The sequence below is a fragment of the Fundulus heteroclitus genome, chromosome 5, assembly GCF_011125445.2.
Source record: "Fundulus heteroclitus isolate FHET01 chromosome 5, MU-UCD_Fhet_4.1, whole genome shotgun sequence".
NCBI classification, from domain to species: domain Eukaryota; kingdom Metazoa; phylum Chordata; class Actinopteri; order Cyprinodontiformes; family Fundulidae; genus Fundulus; species Fundulus heteroclitus.
The window spans coordinates 19,156,709-19,175,612 of record NC_046365.1 but is presented as its reverse complement, the minus strand read 5'-3'; the positions used below and the strand labels follow the sequence as shown (position 1 = coordinate 19,175,612).

Sequence of the window (18,904 nt, the reverse complement as noted above, 5' to 3'; positions counted from 1 at the left end):
AAACTGCAGCATGGTAAATATGCGTTGAGCATGAGCATCATTTTATGTCGGAGGTGAGAATGTTGCTCGATTGCGTTCACGCCTCAGATTTCGGAGCTTAACGAACCTCAGGCTTTATTTTCAACCCAATAGGTGATGTTTCAGCTTTACAAGCCGAGTAGATCAGAATAGAAATGACCATTATTGTCCCTAATTGGGCAAATTCATGTGTCGCAGCATCAAAGTGGAACACAAGTGGAACAATAGGAGTTTTTTTCCTAACATAGCTACTTGAATGTAACAAGGGGGATTAATTAAGCTTAGATTGACAACTGTCCCTTTAGCACATACACATAAAATGACTGGGCGCTATTTCTAATCTCTAGTAGCAAAATAACACTGATGTGAACACTCCTCTTTTACACTAGAGTGCTGTTTTTGTCAAATAGCGGCCATAAGGCCTTGGATGAGACAAGGTAGCAAACATTTTTATATATCGTTTTGCATTTCCCACAACAGGTAACACGGCACTTTCAAGGGCGTTTGCTGCGTCGTTGTATAAGTTTTTAATCCCAAAGCTTTCAGGTTCAGCTATAGGCTTTTTACAGGAAGTCAGCTTAAGAAGTCATTTAGTTGGATGCATGGGAGGTTGCGTAATATCCATAAGAATTATCACTTTTCCTAATTGGTAACTTCACTTCACACTCTTTGAAAGAGGAAGTATGTAATGGGGAGATGTAATGGAAGAGGAGGATAAAGGAGATGACTTCCAAACAGCTGCTAATCATTTAGGAGAGGATGTGCAGAGCATTGTGAAAGTATTCATACCCCTTAGGCCTTAACGTTTTATCATGTAACAGTCACACACTTCAATGTATTTTAGTGGAATTTTATCTGATAGACATGCACGAAGGAGCTTATTTTGTGAATTGGATGTTTGGCATCAATTTCTGGTGGTTCTTCTTTATTCTGATTATTTAAAGTGAAATCCAGAGCAATCGGCTGCCGTCAGAAGCCACCAAAAACCCTAAAGAGTCCATCTGTGTGTAATTTATTCTCAGGATAAATACCACTGGAGCTGCAAAGAGCTCCACCGCTCATGTGGGAAAATCTTTAGACAAGACAATTAAGTTGTGAATTCTACAAGGAAGAGATGGAAGAATAAAGCCATAAGAAAATAGATTTGCAGGTCACATAGGGGTCACAGCATCCGACATGTGAAGTAATGTCCTCTTGTCAGACGAGACTCAATTTTTTGTGCTTTGGAAGACTAACATGGCACATCACCTTAAATGCATCTCCACAGTGAAGCATGGTGGTGGCAGCATCATGGGATGCTTTTCTTCTGCAGGGACAGGGAAGCTGGTCAGAGTGGATGGGAGGATGAAGATAAAACAGATTCCTGCAAATAAAGATGACTGTCAGACGCTGCCTGAGGGGGGAGACTGGGGGAGAAGGTTTACCTTCCTGCAGGACAGGAAGACTGTAAATGTCCAACCAGAGCTACAAAAAATGTTTAGATGAAAGTATATCCATGCATACAAACGGTCCAACATAAATCCAAAGAAAATCTCTGGCAAGACTTGAACATTGATCTTCACGGTTGCTCTTCACTTAGTCGGGCTGATCTTGGATTTTTTTTTGCAAAGAGGAGTGGCAAATAATTTCAGTCTGTAGATATTTGAAGCTGGTGGAAACAAAGACTTAAAGCCAGAATTGCAGCAGAAGGTGGTTCAGTACAGTATTGGATGAAGGCTGATTATGAATGCACCTCCTACTTTTCAGGTTTTTGTTTATTTAAAAAAACAAAACTGGCCCCCCCGGACAACAAGCTTGACTCCACCAGGGAGCATTTTACCTGAAAGCGCAGTGATGCAGATCAAGTCCTTGGGTGAGACTAGGGAGGCATGAAAGACGGATGGGGCGTTTTACCACCTCCCTCCACTTCTGTATTATGGACCTCATGTGGTCCATGCAGTTCATCCGTGTGTGTGTGTGTGTGTGTGTGTGTGTGTGTGTGTGTGTGTGTGTGTGTGTGTGTGTGGGATGCATGCGCTGAGTGCACAATTATAGAGCCACCTGCTTCCTTTTAAATATCTCATCACTTCCTGTGTGCACTCAGCAAACATGCTTGGCGCATTAGGCGCGGGGATAAAGTGGGTGTGTGTGTGTGTGTATGTGTGTGTGATGCTCATAAGGAATCACTGCAGCTCTTACAGATACTCCTCTCTGGGTGTATTTGTGTGTGTGTTGTGGTTTTGCTGTTTCCAGGATGGTTACATTAAGCCCTTCTTTCTCCTTGTAACATTGCGATGAATAATACATGCACGGCTCTTAAACTGTAGTTCTCAATTAGTATTTCACATGGCAGCTCTCTTCTGGCCGAGGACGTCTGAAATCCTCCCGTGAAGAATCAGCCTCGTAATTTAACGTTGCATTCAACAACAAAAAAATTTAAAAATGAGACGGAGAATCTTCAGCAGTTACATCCTGCCACGCGTTCCCCGGTGAAAGACAGAAAAGAAGGCTGCCATTATAATTTTCATGGTAATTTGCCAGATTACAATATGCTAATGTGATAATTACCGTGGATGCTCGGCATTAATCAGCTTGCGCCGGAGCTGCTGTTGTGTTTACCGTCAGGATTATCGCGGCTGGCAGTGACACGCTCTCTTTCGCCGGAAGACGTTCCTCAGGCTGACACACACACACACACGAACACACACACAGGCCGAGAGGCGCGTTTTGCTACTTTTGTTTGGTGATTTATTTCTCCGCAAGCGGCATCTCCTAATTAGCCGGAGGAGGAATTATGTCGTAACAAGATTGGCACAAATCCATCTGAGCGGCGACGATCGGTCACGTCTGGGAAGGGTCTGAGAGACTGAAGGAAGATGTGTTTGATGCGGTTAAAAAATAAGACAGTGGCCACCTTGCTACCGCTCTTAGTTGAGGCCATTCTTCTTTTTAATATCATTATTTATTCATGTGTGCAGAGCCCCTCTTAGAGCTGTGCGTTAGCTACATAATGTAATGAGATCTGAGCCTCAGCCTCTATTACAGGGCCTATTAATGAGTTATTGAACCTGTATAGAGCAGCATATACACCAATAAAAGGTTCCTATATACATCTATGCAGCACAGTTACCAGAATGTCTTTTAAAGTTATTAAGCTTTATTGGAAACTGCAATTTGATGAGCAAAGTTAAATAGTTTCTCCTTACTTTTTGCCTTCTGTAACTAAAAGTCCTCCTTTTTTTTGTTGTTTGTTGTTGCATCTGACCAGTCGCCCGTGGCTATTGGCGGGGCGGCACGAATCAGACTCGTCGAAACGCAGCGCAGGTCCAACGTTTGAAATATTTAAGCTACAATCACCTTGAGCTTTGACTGACTCCCAGCCACTCTGCTCCGAGGCCCAGATATAAACTCCACGTTGACACGTTCAGGAGTAGCAGCTCTAACTGAGTGGAGCTGGGGCCTGTTTTGCAGCGCCGAGCCCCAGAGCTGTTTTGCATTCGTCCGCCGAGCTAATGTGCCAACCTGCTCGTTACAGCTTTAGCAGCAAAACTAAAAGCTCAAAGCTGAATCAGCCCTCCACCTCTTTGAAACTACTCATAAAGCTGTTTAACTTGCTGGGTCGTGGTCAGAAAGACGCAGATATGCGTTGGTTGGACTGATTTGCAGGTGAAACGTCTTCATGAGATCAGGCCAGGGGAGTGGATGAAGGCGGTGTAGAAAATGCTACGCGCCTACTAGTTGCAGATGTGTTGCTGCAGCATGGAGCTGCTCATAGTCAACTCAACGTAGAAGCAGGGTGCCTCTGTAGCAGGACTTGGTGCATCTTTTTAAAAAGTTGATCTTTGTGCAGATGTTTAACTCTGGAAAATAATACTTATATTATCTTTTTGATATCCTCATCTACTCTGATATTCTGGTTTGTCTTCTTTTATTGACTGGTAGTTTGCTACTTCTTCTTCTAGGACACCTCAGTCTTTTATTCACAGGACTTTAACGTAACAAACTCTTCTGTTTGCGTAAATAAATAAAAAATATTGAAGCTTGCCGTTGCTAATACTAAGATTTGATTCTTCTTCACTTTTTTTTTTTCCTTTAGATTTTTCTCACAAGCTCTCCCTCCTTAGCCGCCTGTTTTCCCCAAAGTGTTTGCAAACACATAGAGGACTTTTAGCTCTTAGCACCCCTCCTTCAGATATTCTCTACTTCAATAAAACATGTTTGTGGCTTATCTTAAGTGCTAAAGAGATTTTTGTCATATGTATCAACAGGTTTTCTACTCTGAGATGTTATATCACATCTATGCACTCACTGGTCACTTAATTTGGTATTACTTGGCCACAACTTGAGATCCTTTGCAGAAATTAAATGAAATAATAAAAATGATAAAGGTGACACACATTTATGTTATATATTTTTTTAAGATCACTTAGAAATAGACAAAAACAAACACAATGGTTGTTGATGCTGTTTGCATTATTAATATACCCATGTTTAAACGAGTTTGTAGAAATGTTTGTATAATCGACCAATAGTTTGGGTCCTGAGTCCTTTAGGTGGGTCAGTAGCTCAAAAGCGGGGGACCCTCTGCATTTAGGCATCAAGGCAAGCTAAAGTAAGGTTTAAGGATTTTTAGAAACTGATCTGCTGGCAATTTTAGCCCCAATCATCTCCTGGGTTTAAAGTGGAAAACCTCCAATGAGTTGAGGGGAGGAAAGTGCCCTGTCGGTCTCAGGGATCCGAGAAGAAAAGGCAGACTGGGTCCAAGATGATAGGAAGGCAATAGCTGCTCAAATAACTAAGGTATGCCGAATTATGCACAAACCAACCTAACACAGATGGGCAGAGCAGCAGATAACTACACTGGATGCCACCTCAGCTGGCTAATCAGGATTACAATAACGGATAGAAAAAAAAAGAAAAGAAAACCTCGCCTGGTCCAGCGAGTGTCAATTTCATCTCCAGCGTTCATGTGGTTTGGTCAGAACTTGCTATAAATACCATGGAAATCTGGATGTATTCTGCCTTGTATCAGTGAAGGTCGGCGGTGGTGTGATGCTGTGCAGGACACCCCAGCTTACCTGAGCTTTGTGGCTGACTGTTTTTAACCCTTCACCACCACGGTGCACCATCTTCTGGTGGCGCCATCCAGCAGGATGAGACGCCATGCCATGAAGCTCAGATCATCTCAACCTGGTTTCTTTAGAACATTGCGATGAGTTCGTTGTTCTCCGGTGGCCTCCGCAGTCCCTGGATCTAAGTTTATAAACAAGTACGTCATGATTAGGCGTCCAGTGCAGCTGTTTGAGCTAGAAGCCCCACATACGGTGGCCTCCAGATCAATGCAGTGGGCCGCTGATTCTGTTTTTATGTCGCATCTGTACCAAATACTGTAAAAAATGTTGTTTCTTTATATTAAGAACATTTAATTTGTTTTTCCCCCATTTAATCTCAACCATCATTTGTCCAAAGCCTCTTTTTTTGTTGGTTTTTTTTTTAGTTTTTTTTTTTTTTTTTTTTTTTTTTCATCCTTAAGTAGCTAATAAAAAATTTTCTTGACTGATTTCTCACCAAAATTAGGTGGTGCTTCAAATCGAAAGAAAGCATGCCATCGCAGTCCGGGGTGATGAAGGGAGGGTTTGGATTGCTGCCTGTGTTCAGATCCAGTGTGCTCATTAAAGTCTACTCAGCACCACACACTAACTATATAGAAGTCCTAGCGAACACACCGGGAGCCCTGCAACAAAATGAGCCTATAAATAGTCAAGAGCTCCAAATACAATTAAAGTTTTACATTATGTGCGCACCGCCTCCATATCTCACATTTGCTAGTATTGGCTCAGCCGGCCTGGGATGCGGAAATAACTGCGTAATTTGGCCCCCAGAAGAAACGGGACGATTGTTTTCCTTCACAGACCGCCTGCTGGGGGGGCAGTGAAAACTTCACCTATTTTCCTAAACACTTTTTTTTTTTCTTTTTTTGTGCCTCAAAGGAATCTGTTGTCATTGTCTTGCCTGGTGTAAACCTGTGATTTGTATTGTATTAGAGGATATTCAGCTTGCCTTTTGTGCCCCGCTGTGGGGGAAAATAAAGCATCTTTCATTGCTTAACCAATTCTCTGTAAACAGGATTTTTTTTTTTTTTTAAGGTTTTAACGAGATGCATTTTGTTTTGCCGTCCTCCGTTTTTGTCCCTCTAAATGCATCCTCACTGTAAAGCCGTTTAGAAACATTAAAAACAGCTCGTCAGTCTGCAGAGACTGGGTTGAATAATCAATGTAGCAAAGCTTTGTTAGATTGGGTTCACTTATAGGTTTCTGGCATGGCAGGAGTCAGAGGAGATTATGGGAAGTTTTCCCCTCAGCATTTATTTTTATTTTTTTACCGTAAGGTGACGCCGAATCCGACCACAAATTAAACGGCTTACAAGACTGACGCCAGAGCCCGCTTCTGTACGCGGTGACTGGGTTACTTAACCCGCCGCCTGCTTGTACTCAACTTTCCGATCAAATGATCAATTTAAACTCTTCCTAAGATTCAGCAAACCGGTCTTTGTAGCTGTTCTGTGTTTGTTTTTTCTATCTGTTGGTCATACAGTTCAGCTTAGAGCTTCAAAACTTCGCTTAGACCTAGGCTTCCAGGTCATCCTAATGAATTATGGAGGAGATTTGGAATTACAGTATTTTCCATGTTTGTTGGATAAGTGAGTGAAGAAGAAAATATAGAAACATATTTGATGTGTTTGCAGACTTTAGACTTCCCTCTAACATTGTCTAAAAGTTGTATCCATCCCTTTGTTTTTTCATTCATCTGTTCATTCCTCTATTCATCTCACCATCAACTGATCTGTCCTTTTATTTCTTTACTCATCTGTCCATTCACTGATCCATCCGTCTAGCCATACATCCATTCATCTCTGCATCCATCCGTCCATCCATGCCTCCATTTGTCTGGCCCTCTATCGACTGATCCACCCGTCAAGTCTATCAGCTAACCTCCATCCATCTATCAGCTTTTCTTCCATCTACCTGTCCATTGATCCCTCTGTCTGCCCATTCACCTATCCATCCATCTTTCCTTCCACTCATCTATCCGTCCCTTCATTAATCTATTCATCAGTTTGTCCATCAGTCCATCCTTTTTTTCGTCAGAGCATCAACTCATCCGTCCACATGTCCGTCCACCCAACTGTCTGTCCTATCTCTCCATGCGTTTGTCCGTCTGTCCGTTTGTCCGTCCATCGGACCACCCGTCTGTACATCCATCCATCCTGCTGTCCACCGATCCCTTCATTTACCCGTCCACGTTGACCGATTGTCCGCCCGTCTGTCGAAACAACCCAGTCTATCCCATTTTATCCACTCACCAGTCTATTCATCTGCACGTTCTCAGAACATCTGAGGAAAATCGCCGTAAAATAAAAACCATAAAAGAATCAACCATGAATTCATAGTCAAGATGTTTTATTTTAACAATCTTGAAAAGTTGGTTATAAGCAGCTGTGAAATCTGGGAACGTGTTGAATATATCTCTGATATCGCTTTTTGTTTTACTTAATTTTGGGATCAAAGTGAAATATTGAAGGCAATTGATCACGGATGTTTACACTGACAGGTGTGAACAGGATCTGTTTGTTTTAAACCAGTCCGTTTACCAGCTTCTCCTCCTCTCTGCAGTTCATTTCCTGAGAGAACGGGTCATGTGGTGCCTTCGTTTCAATAAAAAGCTGTTGCGGAGCTGAAAGCCAGACTCCCTCGTGAGATTGGTTACCTGCCACATTTGCAAATGTGAAATCTGCTCTGAGTGGATATTTACAAGCTCCCTTCTGGCAGTGGAACGAAATCTCAAAAGCCTCTTTTGTCCCGCTGTACGTCTGTTCAGGTTGCGGCCATCAATCCCAGCCACCCTCTCGCGCAGATGCCGCTTCCGCCCTCCATGAAGAACTGCATCCAGCTCGCTGCGTGTGAGGCCAACGAGCTGCTGCCCATGAACCCGGACCTCCCTGCAGACCTGTTCACCTCCTGCCTCACCACGCCCATCAAGATCGCACTTCGATGGTAATGGCTCCCGCTTTTCTGTCCCTTCTCTCAGCCGTGACTTCCCCCGTCACACTTTATGTCTCTCAGAACCACGTTTCATTACGATGCTACTAGGGCTGGACGATAATTCAATAACAATATATGAAGATGGATAGATGTATATCGTGATAGAAAAAAAAAGGGTCAATAAAAAGTTAAATAGAACAGTTTTCCTTCTGTTTGTGTCATGCAGGTTAATATTACATTCTCCCAGCCAATCACAAACACAGACCAAGGAATGCCCCGCCCCCCCAAGCCACGCCCCCTTTAAAGAGTTCAGAGAACACGCGTTCTTTTTCATTTTTTAAAAACTTTTTAAAGAGTTGGTTGAATAAAGGGTTGAGTCTGAATTCAGTGTTTGGGTGTGCGGTAACTAAAAACAGGTTGCTAAGCAACAGCATAAAATAGTCAGGGCTGCACTTAAAATATATGTTTTTGAATTTGTTGATAATTATCAATATAGATCAATATGATTTCTATTTTATCTATATGCTTTTTTTTTCTATGTCGTCCAGCCCTAGATGCTACAATATTTTTTTAAAGGACTCCAGCGAATATATTTTATATTTAATTTATGATTTAATTCTTGCATGTTATTTTTATTTACTTTAACCGTTAACAAGACACTTTATCTTTCTTCGAGTTGTTAAAAAAAAATAAAAACACCTAAAAACCCCCACCAAACATATACACTTTGACCATGCTGTAGGGTGTTTTATTTATTCGGTTTTATTTTTCTATTTGCCAATCACTGTCATGCACGCTGTGCACAGAGCAGCTATTCCTCCGAGCTGCTGCTCAGTATTCGGCTGATGAGGAATATTCAGCTGTGATGAAAAATGTAGACCGACACCATCTGCAGTGATGCAGGGGTGATCCTCCCCACAGAGAAATTTTCAGCACAAAAAAAGAAAAGAAAGGAAAAACTAGTCTGAAGATATTCAGGCACAACGAGGCTGGGCTGATACGGTGGCCTGATGTAAATGCACTACGATGCATCATTCAAAGGACTGTACTGATGGAAGTTTGAACCAAAGCCCCGGAGCACACGGGTTGCATCAGACACACATCAGCTGCGAACGCGGGGTTGGCCCTTTTAGGATGACATGGTTGCATCAGCTATTAGCAAACAGAGGTTTAATATACAGTAATAAGGAAAAAAATCTATTTGTTTTAAATATTGTTCCTTTTGCTTGATCCTGATTCTGATTCCGAAGAGAGCATCGTACAAGCGTAATATAAAAAAAGCAACCTAAGAACTTCAATATTATTTTTCTAGGTGCAATTTCACGGTGTCATCCGATTTTGCTGCATTTATGAGCACATTTTAACGCCATTGTGATATCGGTCTTCATCTGCCAGACATAATGAGTTGCTTTCACAGTTTTTGAAAGTCTTTCATCAGCTGATGCCAGCCTGGTTAAATTCCTGGCAATACTTCTGTTTTTGTGCCCCCCCCCCACCCCCCACCCTACATGCACCTTCTCTCAGTCCAAGCACAGGGTTCCTATGCAGTCTGGTATTTGTTTTCAGCTTTTTCCAGGTCGGCTCCATAACACGCTGGCCCGATGTCTTTCACACGTCAGCTAAGGTTATCCTTGTCTCCATCAGACTGTGAAAAGCTCTTTCTCAAAACACACATAGGCAAAACTAAGCTAGAGAAGATGCTGCGAAGAGGCACACAGCCATCCTGAAGCAAATAATTGTTGTGGTTAATAACATTAGCACATTTTTTATTAAACCTTCTGCTTTGTTATGTTTATTTTTATTTATTTTTTTACTTGTCATTGTCTTTGGACAGATCCTCGTGTCTGATATGACTTGAGCCATGAGAGCGGAAACACCGTCTTTACTCTCTGGGTTTAAGAAAGTTCAGCTCTCATGAAAACTGTAACAAGCAGGCGATCGGCTCATCATTAATGCACCTCACTTCGTGCCCAGATACAGTCTCTATCCGCTGCGTTCAAAGTCCCTTTGGTGCCATAAATCAGTACTTCCCCGCACCTTTGTTTTTTGCATTTTAATGACTGAATTCACTTTGTAGACCCTGAAAGTCGCAGGGACGATTTAGCGAATTTTCGCCTTGAATTTTGAACTTTTCTAAAAGCGAGTAAGTGGGAATGACATGTTACCTTCAGGGGGTGTCATACAGCTAGACAAATGTTTCTGCTCTGCCACAAATGTTCAAGAGTTTAGTTCATCTTCGCCTGCTCTAAATCCACATCGTGCCGTGACCTTCAGCATAATGAGGTCTCACTTCTGTGCCATTAATATTGATCAGTTACCAGCATTCACTTTCGTGCTGCAGGTTGCTGCTGGATATTATCGGCTGAATAATTTCTTAATACTAACAAAGATTAATATTACAGTGTTCTTTGCAAATTTGGTCCTTATCCGTTCTGCTGAAGACTGTCGAGGTCAGGTTTGCATTTCTTTTCAGGCCTCGGGTTAAGCATTGTGTTGCTTTCTGTTGGTATTAAATTTAATTGTTTATTTACTATTTACTGTTTGCTATTTGTGAAACTTCCTCCCTAAACTCAGTTTAATCTATAAGTTTAAAAATAGGTTGATTTTGTGTAGATTTAGCTTAAAAACAAAGTTTCAAAAGTCCTAAATATGAATTATTCATCAATGAATAATTTATTTTTTATGGGGAAGAAATTAGCGCTGCTGCGATTATGTTGGATATAATAATATCTGGACTTTAACCAGACTGTGACATGTTTTTTCAGCACAAGTTTTTATATATATATATATATATATATATATATATATATATATATATATATATATATATATATATATATATATATATATATATATATATATTATAAAATCAGCATTATACTTCATCATCACCCAAGTACTTCTGGATACTTTTTAGCTTTCTTAGCAAGTCACTGCGTCAGACGCAACAAGCATGAAAAGCAGCTGAAGACACGACATCCAGGGGCCTCTAATGGGCCAACAGAGAAGACGATCCATCTGATTTTTTTTTTTAAAGGCTTATGAATATGATCCATCCTTCCCCAGAATAAATCTTTTATGGAGATGTTTAGACAAACGTTGGACTGATTAACGCTCTGCCTGCAAGTGTTAATGTGCAAACATGTTTGCTGCTGGCCAAATCCGTTTTACTTCAGCTCATTTTAACCAAATATAATTGTATAGATGGTGTTGATATCTAAATGAATGTAATCTAAAACAGACAAACCCTTAAATAATACATTGAGTTTGTAAATAAATGTCCTTTCTGAGTTCCGTGGAAATGTTTCAATCTCAACTTCTTACATTTTACTTAAAGGGATTAAAAGAAGCAGCCATAACTTACGTGAGACCATTTTTCTTGTCCCCAGCCCTATATTATTACATACATAGTAAGAGTACATTTTATTTTTGTCATGCTTAATGGGACACACAATATACCTATAATCTATTGTACATAAAGTTAAAATACAACTGCATTTATTTGAAAAACTACGTGTGAACAAGTTTTATGAATTATTGTGGGAGAGATTTGTCATTAGGCGGCAGCCCTTGAACAAACGCAAAACACATCAGTCTGCCTGCAGCCAGGATTTTTTGTTCTCAGTAATGTTATGAATGCATTTCGCAACATGAATATCTTGCCTAAAGACTTGTGCTGCAGATCACATGAATTATTTGTAGTAATCAGCTTTGCACGCTAAAACTAATCATTCAAAAAGACACCTTTCTGAGGGACTATAAACACATTCATTTCGCTGTATAAACAATGTTACTCCCTCCTGCTGCCTAATCTAGACAGATATTCATGGTTAAAACATTAAAACATTCCAGGAAAAAAAAGTTCCTTTGATAAGAGATTGAGACTTTGCTCCTCTGCTTCACTCTCAAATACGGAAAAGAGCCCCTCAAAGGCCGTGTCTGTGCGGACGAAATGACGTTTCTCGTTTTGCTTTTAGACTATAATTGACCTTTAAGTAAAGTTAAGCACAGGCCTCACCTGAAGGTCCCACCTTCAGTTATTGTCCTCAATATATTTCCTTACAGCTCGGTCTCTCTCTCTCCTGTAATTTTCACTTTATTATCGTCTAAACTGCGCGCTGAGAGGCTTGAGAAGCGGTGGGAGAAAACAAGGAAAGGGCTGGGCTGCAGCAGTTCAGCGAGGTTGGAGCGGGAGGATGGAAGAACGCACTGATGTGCTGGCTTACCTTCAGTTTAAAACTTTAATGAGATGCATTGAGAGATAGATGATGGGGCTTTGCACAGAGAAGGAAGGCTGGGGAGAGCCAGGCAGGGAGCGTGCATGTGTAGCTTTCATTGCTCAGCTGAGCAGAAAATCATTACTGATGGAGCGGCATCTTCAAGGGATTTCCCCGCTGCTGCAGCATGAGGGAGATGTGCGCCTCTGAAAATAGAGATGGGGAGCAAGGTGGCACAGGGGAAAAAGGGGGAGAGAAGCAGTGATGAGGGAATAAAAGATCAGGGTTCAGATCAGCCATTCAGAGAAGGTTCTCAGGGGGCTGTCATCTTGATGGACCTGTTGGTGTGTCTACCAGTTTGGTTCAAAGTGAAATATCACCACCTCCATCACACTGATTGCTTGGAAATGTCAGGTTCCTGATTCCTCTTGACTTTCCGCGATCCCCGCCTTATATCTTCATCAGTCACCTCCCTGGATTTCTTCAAACTAAACAGTCGATCAATGTTGGATAAACGGATGCTGTAAGATCTTAAAACTAAACAATATGATGTGAGACTCCCTTCTAAAAAAGGGAGTTTTCCGTCGTCGCATTGATGAGAAACAATGTGGATCACATCAACAGCCTACTGGTTTTTGACTGCTAGGAATCGCTTAAAATGAATCAACAAGAACCTCTGTTGGGCAATTCAATTCAATTTTATTTACATAGCACCAATTCATGAAACATGTCATCTCAAGGCACTTTACAAAGTCAAAATCAATCAGATTGTACAGACTGGTCAAAAAGTTTCCTATATAAGGGAACCAGTTGATTGCTCCAAAGTCCTAACAAGCAGCATTCACTCCTGGGGAACCGTAGAGCCACAGGGAGAGTCATCTGCATTGTCCATGGCTTTGCAGCAATCCCTCATACTGAGCAAGCATGAAGCGACAGTGGAAAGAAAAAACACCCATTAGCGGGAAGGTAAAACCTCCAGCAGAACCAGGCTCAGTGTGAACGGTCATCTGCCTCGACCGACTGGGGTTAAAGAAGATCACATCTGACTGTGAACAGATTCGAAACGAGATGCAACTTAAATGTTTCGTCCTGTACTGCACAGTACTGGAAAAACCAGCTAATTGCCGAAGAGGCTAAAAACGGACGAAATTTCAACACATTTGTCTGGGCTAAACGGGGACCATGACAAACTGGCTCACCTGAAATGGCAATCGTGACATGCATTTAAAAAGTTAGAATTATTGAAGTCGCCTAATGAAATAGACGTGCCCATAAACATGTGGCTAACTTTGCATAACCTCAGTGCGTATGCATGATAAAAACCCTTGTTATAGAGTGAGCTCAGAAAATAACAAACTACCAATAAATGTTTAAAGTCCCCTATTTATTTTTGGAATATATCCAACTATCATCAGAGAGCTCTGATCATCTGTGATGCTGAAGGAGAACCCGGAAAAAGCACAAGTCACAAAAAGAACTGCAGCTTAAATCTCACAGTGAGCTTCAAAGGAACTACTGGCGTTCTTAAGTTATTAGTTTCCCAATCAACAGAGGTACAGGCTCCCTCCAGAGGGCCTCCGGTTACATCCAGTTGGTCTGAAGATGCACGGACAATATATCTGACCCGCTCGCACCCTTTTTAAGACGTCTGCTAACTGGACTGGAAAAATAGGAGCGTGTGGCAGCTTCAGGTTGTTAAGAGGCGGCGGCCAGCGTTGCCTCGATTTGGTTTATTATAACGCCAAAGTGCTTCCACACCCAAGCTCTCAGATCCTCTGTGCTCACAATTATCAGCCTCCACGAAAAAAAAAGAAAAAAAAAGCGGGTTGTCCTCCATCTTGCTTTAATGAACAAGAACAGCAATTACCTCCCTCACAGGCATTTGGCCACCATCATTACCGTTACAATCCTTTATGCTTCTATCGCTCGGAGCCTCTAAATTTAAATTGGATTACGACAAACAAGCGTCTTTGCCTTGGACTCTAATGACATTTCTTTTATTTTAAGCTCCTTATTGTGTCAATAAATGTGAATGCTGGTGCCAGCACCTGATGGGTGGAATCATCTTGGTTTTTATACTGAGAAGAAAAAACCCGGCGAGAGTATCTGAGATGGTTATGAAGAGCCGACTTCATTATGACCCTCCGGACAGATAAAAAATCCGACTAGTTAGAAAGGATTCCTGCTGCCAAATGAATCCCCTGCAATTCTTCAGATACGAACACTGATACTAATACTTCTCCCAATGCTAATCCCGCCTCTGGGATGCAGCTTTTTGCCTTGCGTGCATGTGAATAATTCTGCATCACATAGGCGGTGTTGCTGGGGGTGTCTGACGACGTTTGCTTTAAGTAAGATCTCATTATCAGACACGGATGGAAAACGTGGCGGCGGCTTGGGCGGACGCACACATTACAGTACGGCCTCATTATGTTCATTGAGAACAATTGCCGCGCTCCCTCCCATTTCCAGGGTCTGCGCGGGAGAAACGAGGGAAATTAAGCCTTCGCCGGAGCGCGCGCCCACACCGCTGTAATTTTATTCCGCAGCCTTGGCTTTAATAACAGAAATGTAAATTACTTGTAAAAATGTTGACACATTCATCTTCTCCCTCTTGTCTTTTGATGTGGGATGAAGAGCGGAGAAAACGGTTACGTAACGCTGCAAAGGCTTTGGCTGACGAGTTTCTTGAGACCTGTGTGGATTTGAAGCGAGCAGCAGGTTCACCTCAGAAAACCTCGTCATACATACTAATAGGAAGAAGAAGAAAAAAACAAAAGAATCAGAGCTTGGCTTCTTTATGCTCAAGTGTGCACTCACGCTATCTGTTGGAGGAAAGCTGTTTTCATTCTCTCGCCTGTGTTTCTGCATGGTGGTAAATGCGTTATTTTCTTATCCGACGTTACAAAGCACACTTGCACAAATGCCGGTGCTGGAAGGTAGCAGCGAGGAAGGTCTTTGTCAAGAAGTGAATGTAAATATGGAGGAGAAGAAAAATGAAGCTTGCTGGATTTTATGTGAAAGACCAAAGCTAAATAGTGTTTATTGTCAAGTAAAAGGAAAATGATCCATGGTTTTCTTTTTTTTTTATATTAATAAAAGTGTGGTGTGCGCGTCTGTTCTGCCCCTCTGAGTCAATGCACTGTAGGACCACTATTTGTTAGAATTACACCTGCATCAGGTCTAACAGCTTTGCTTGTTGCTAAATTGCCAAGCAGCTCTGGCTCAGACAGATTGGACTTTTTCCCCCCACATATCCTGAACTGGATATCAGTTTTGACCTTTGACTGGGTAAGTCATTTCATCGTTGCTCTAGCTGTAAGTTTCAGGTCGCTGTCCCGCTGGACGGTGAACCTCCACCCTAGTCTGAAGGGATTAGCAAAATATAACAGGTTTTCTTCCAGGATTTGCCCGTGTTTAGCTCCCTCTGAACCGTTCCCCTGTCGCTGCTGAGGAACAGCCTTCTCACACCATGATTCTGCCACCAACACGTTTCAGTGAGGCAATACTGTGTTCAGCTTTTTGTGTGCAGCTTCAGTTTTTGCCACATATGGTGATTTGCATGTGTCCCAAAAACCTCAGTTTTGGTTGGTTTTACATATATTTCAAAAAAAGGTAAAAAACAAAGCAACTGGACTTGTTTTCCGTAGTTGAAGACGTTTCGCTTCCTCTCCAGGAAGCTTTCTCAATTTAAAAAAACATACATATTTACATTTACATATAAACTGTGCTCCCTAGCTGACTGCAAACGATTCAACTAAAGGCGATTTCCTTCAGCGATGGCGTTCTTCTTGCTTCTTTCCCCATAAAGGCCAGATTCACAGACTACACAGCTAACAGTCATCATGTCCGCAGAGCCTCCCACCTGAGGCGCAGAGCGCTGCAGCTCCTCTTGAATCACTACGAGCATCTCGGCTGCTTTTCTGATTAATGCCGGCCTTCCCCGCCCAGTTGGTTTAGGTTTGTGACCTCGTCTTAGTTGGATTGCTGCTGTGCACGAGTCTTTCCATTTTGAGATGATGGATTGCTCCATAGGATGTTCAAAGTTTGGCATATTCTGTAACCTGACCCTGCGGCAAACGTCTCCACATCTTTTTTTTTTTTTTTTCCAGACCTGTCTTTTGTACTCCTTCGCCGAACATGACTCCTAATGTCTTCCAAAGACGCTCTGAAGCTTTCACAGCTACTGATGTAGGCAGCAATTAAATTACACACAGGTGGATCCTGCTGACTAACTAGGCGACTCCTAAAGATGTGAAGGGGCCAGACCTTTTAGATTTCAATAAAAAAAAAAGAAAAGAACACTATGCTTTTTCCTTCTATTTCAAAACGCCGCTCTTCGTTGTGTTTGTGAAAAAAAACATCGGAAGTGTTTGGTTGTGCTGTGCAATACATTTCCCAGATGGTTTTCTTCAACATGAACTTCAGTCTTTCTATTCTGCCGTGTATAGTGGGTCAGTAACTCGGGAGACGAAGCCTGGGAGCACCTGCCAGCCTTTCCAGTACATATAGCACTGATGGGAGACGAAGGCTGATTGAAGGGGTAATGAGCGGTAGAAGCCAGCCGGCTCAGTGGGGATCAGAGGAGACACTCTGTTCCTCCCACTCCTCCTCTCCCATCTCTCACCCTGGGAGCAGTATTGTAGTTACCTCACATTGGGTCCACTTAATTTCCCTCTTCAAAGTTTAATATGTACATGCTCACTTTCTCCCCTCTGCACTTATCGCCCACACATTTGCTCAGCCTTTATTCACAGGTCCAAATTAAGTTCCGCCATCTTTGCTCTCCGTCTGTAATAATCCTTCAATTTCCTCATTATTTGTGCCCGCCAGCCCTTCTGTACTTCAGTCGCCTCATGTTTTTTTTTTTTTTGTGTGTGTGTGTTCTCCTCAATGCAGGTATATTCATTTACTGGTCATGGGAAGGGCCGTCTCTTTCTTGGGAGTTCTACTGGCTCTGTATTAGCCAAAAATCTCAGTTTTTTTGGTTTTCTTACTTCTGTTGACAAGTGGATGGAACTGAAGCACACTTAAGTTGAAGTTTTCTCTCTGCTGTCTCATTTTACAACAAACCAAAAATAAAGGGCATAAATCCCTTTTTTCCCTCACCAAATAGGATCCTATATAAAAAAAAAAAGTGGTTTCTACCAGAACTTCTTAGCATCAGCTCTTAAGACGACTTTCAAACCTTCCAGTTCACTTGACCGTAAAGCCTGTTTGACGTCAGTCTTGTCATCTACATCAGCCCACATGAGTCCTTGTGCAACCCCAGAGTTTTGTGACTGCGCTGCAACTCCAATTCAGAGGGTGGCGCCACACACACACAGCACACAAATGATAAGCTGAAGAAGAAATATATCACACTTTGTTTTAAAGTGAGTCAGTGCAGGAAGAACTGCTGTTCTTGCCATTTCTCCCCATTCTGATATGTTTCTGTTTCCGGGAACACACGGTCGTTGAAACGACAAATCCCTTTGAGGCTGTGCACTGACAGCTAAAATATAAATTGGCTTCGTCAGACGGAAAAGTTGTCAGACAGAAACTATAACTTATACTCCATCCATCTATTGCTTTATGTGAAGGGTGTGGTCACCATTCACAACGCAATGGAAAGCCCCTGCCCTGAATGTACACTGCTACCATTTAGGATATGGAACTATACTAATACTTTCAGCTTTATCCTGCTGAAAGTAGCCGTCAGAAGAGGCGTACACCGTTGTCATAAAGGGACGGACATGGTCAGCAACACTACTAAGGTAGGCTGCGCCATTTAAGTGATGCTACTAAGAGGCCAAAAACATCCTCTACAGCACCCTGTGCTGACCCGTTGATTCACAGCAGAATGGATCCATGCTTCAAAGTTGTTTACACCAGGTTCTGACCCTGTCCTCTGAATGTTTTCCCAGGGCACTTTCTGTGGGATCTGCATATAAACAATATTGCCAGCTCAGTTCTCCTCTGGTCTCTTTTATGTTGGCATGTAGTGTAAATAAATCCTTCTCAAAAATGCTGTGTTTAACCCTTTTAGCAGCTCTGCGGATACCGATCAGATATCAGCAGGTTAGGACTAAGCATTCGCAGACATTAGCTGTGTTTACATGCACAAAATTTCACAATCAAATTGAAATGAATTCCGATTAAATAAAGGGATTGTACTGTTTATATGAGCACACAATCAATTTAATTCGATCATAATGTGTATTTATATGCACCTGGCTTTATTCAGAATAGAGACACTGTCCTTTTTTTTTTTTTTTTTGAGGAATTTGATAACTGCACATGCCAGAGTAGAAGTACTTGCGTCTTTGCTAAACAACAAAAAATGGCAAACAAAGCGGTATTATCCGAATTTGTTTGTCTTCCGAGCGCCCAGGCTGGATTTGCACGATGTTCTAATTATGGTTGAAACGTTACTGAGTAAGCAACAATTTTGAGCTCTTATTTTTACGAAAAGCAAGGTTGTATCGGGAGCCCTGATAGATTTGCTTCCCCACGTGTTTCCGCCACTCAGCAATGCGTAAGTACGTAACGTTTACGTCGGGCGCACTCAGGTCAGTTTGCCACATTCAGAATAACTTGAGCCTGACAAGCGTTTGTATGCATGTTGATCGGATTATCAATAAACCAACCTTCTCATTTGGATTACAA

General features: G+C 42.0%; 1 protein-coding gene across 1 annotated transcript in view; it reads left to right on the top strand.

Moving 5' to 3' along the window:
* Window positions 1-18,904, top strand: part of rptor (regulatory associated protein of MTOR, complex 1) — a gene marked incomplete in the record, with an annotated part of 186,644 nt that overhangs the window by 65,118 nt on the left and 102,622 nt on the right. Inside the window, 1 exon segment of the mRNA XM_036137100.1 lies at window positions 7,876-8,051. Coding sequence (XP_035992993.1) covers window positions 7,876-8,051 — 176 coding nt within the window.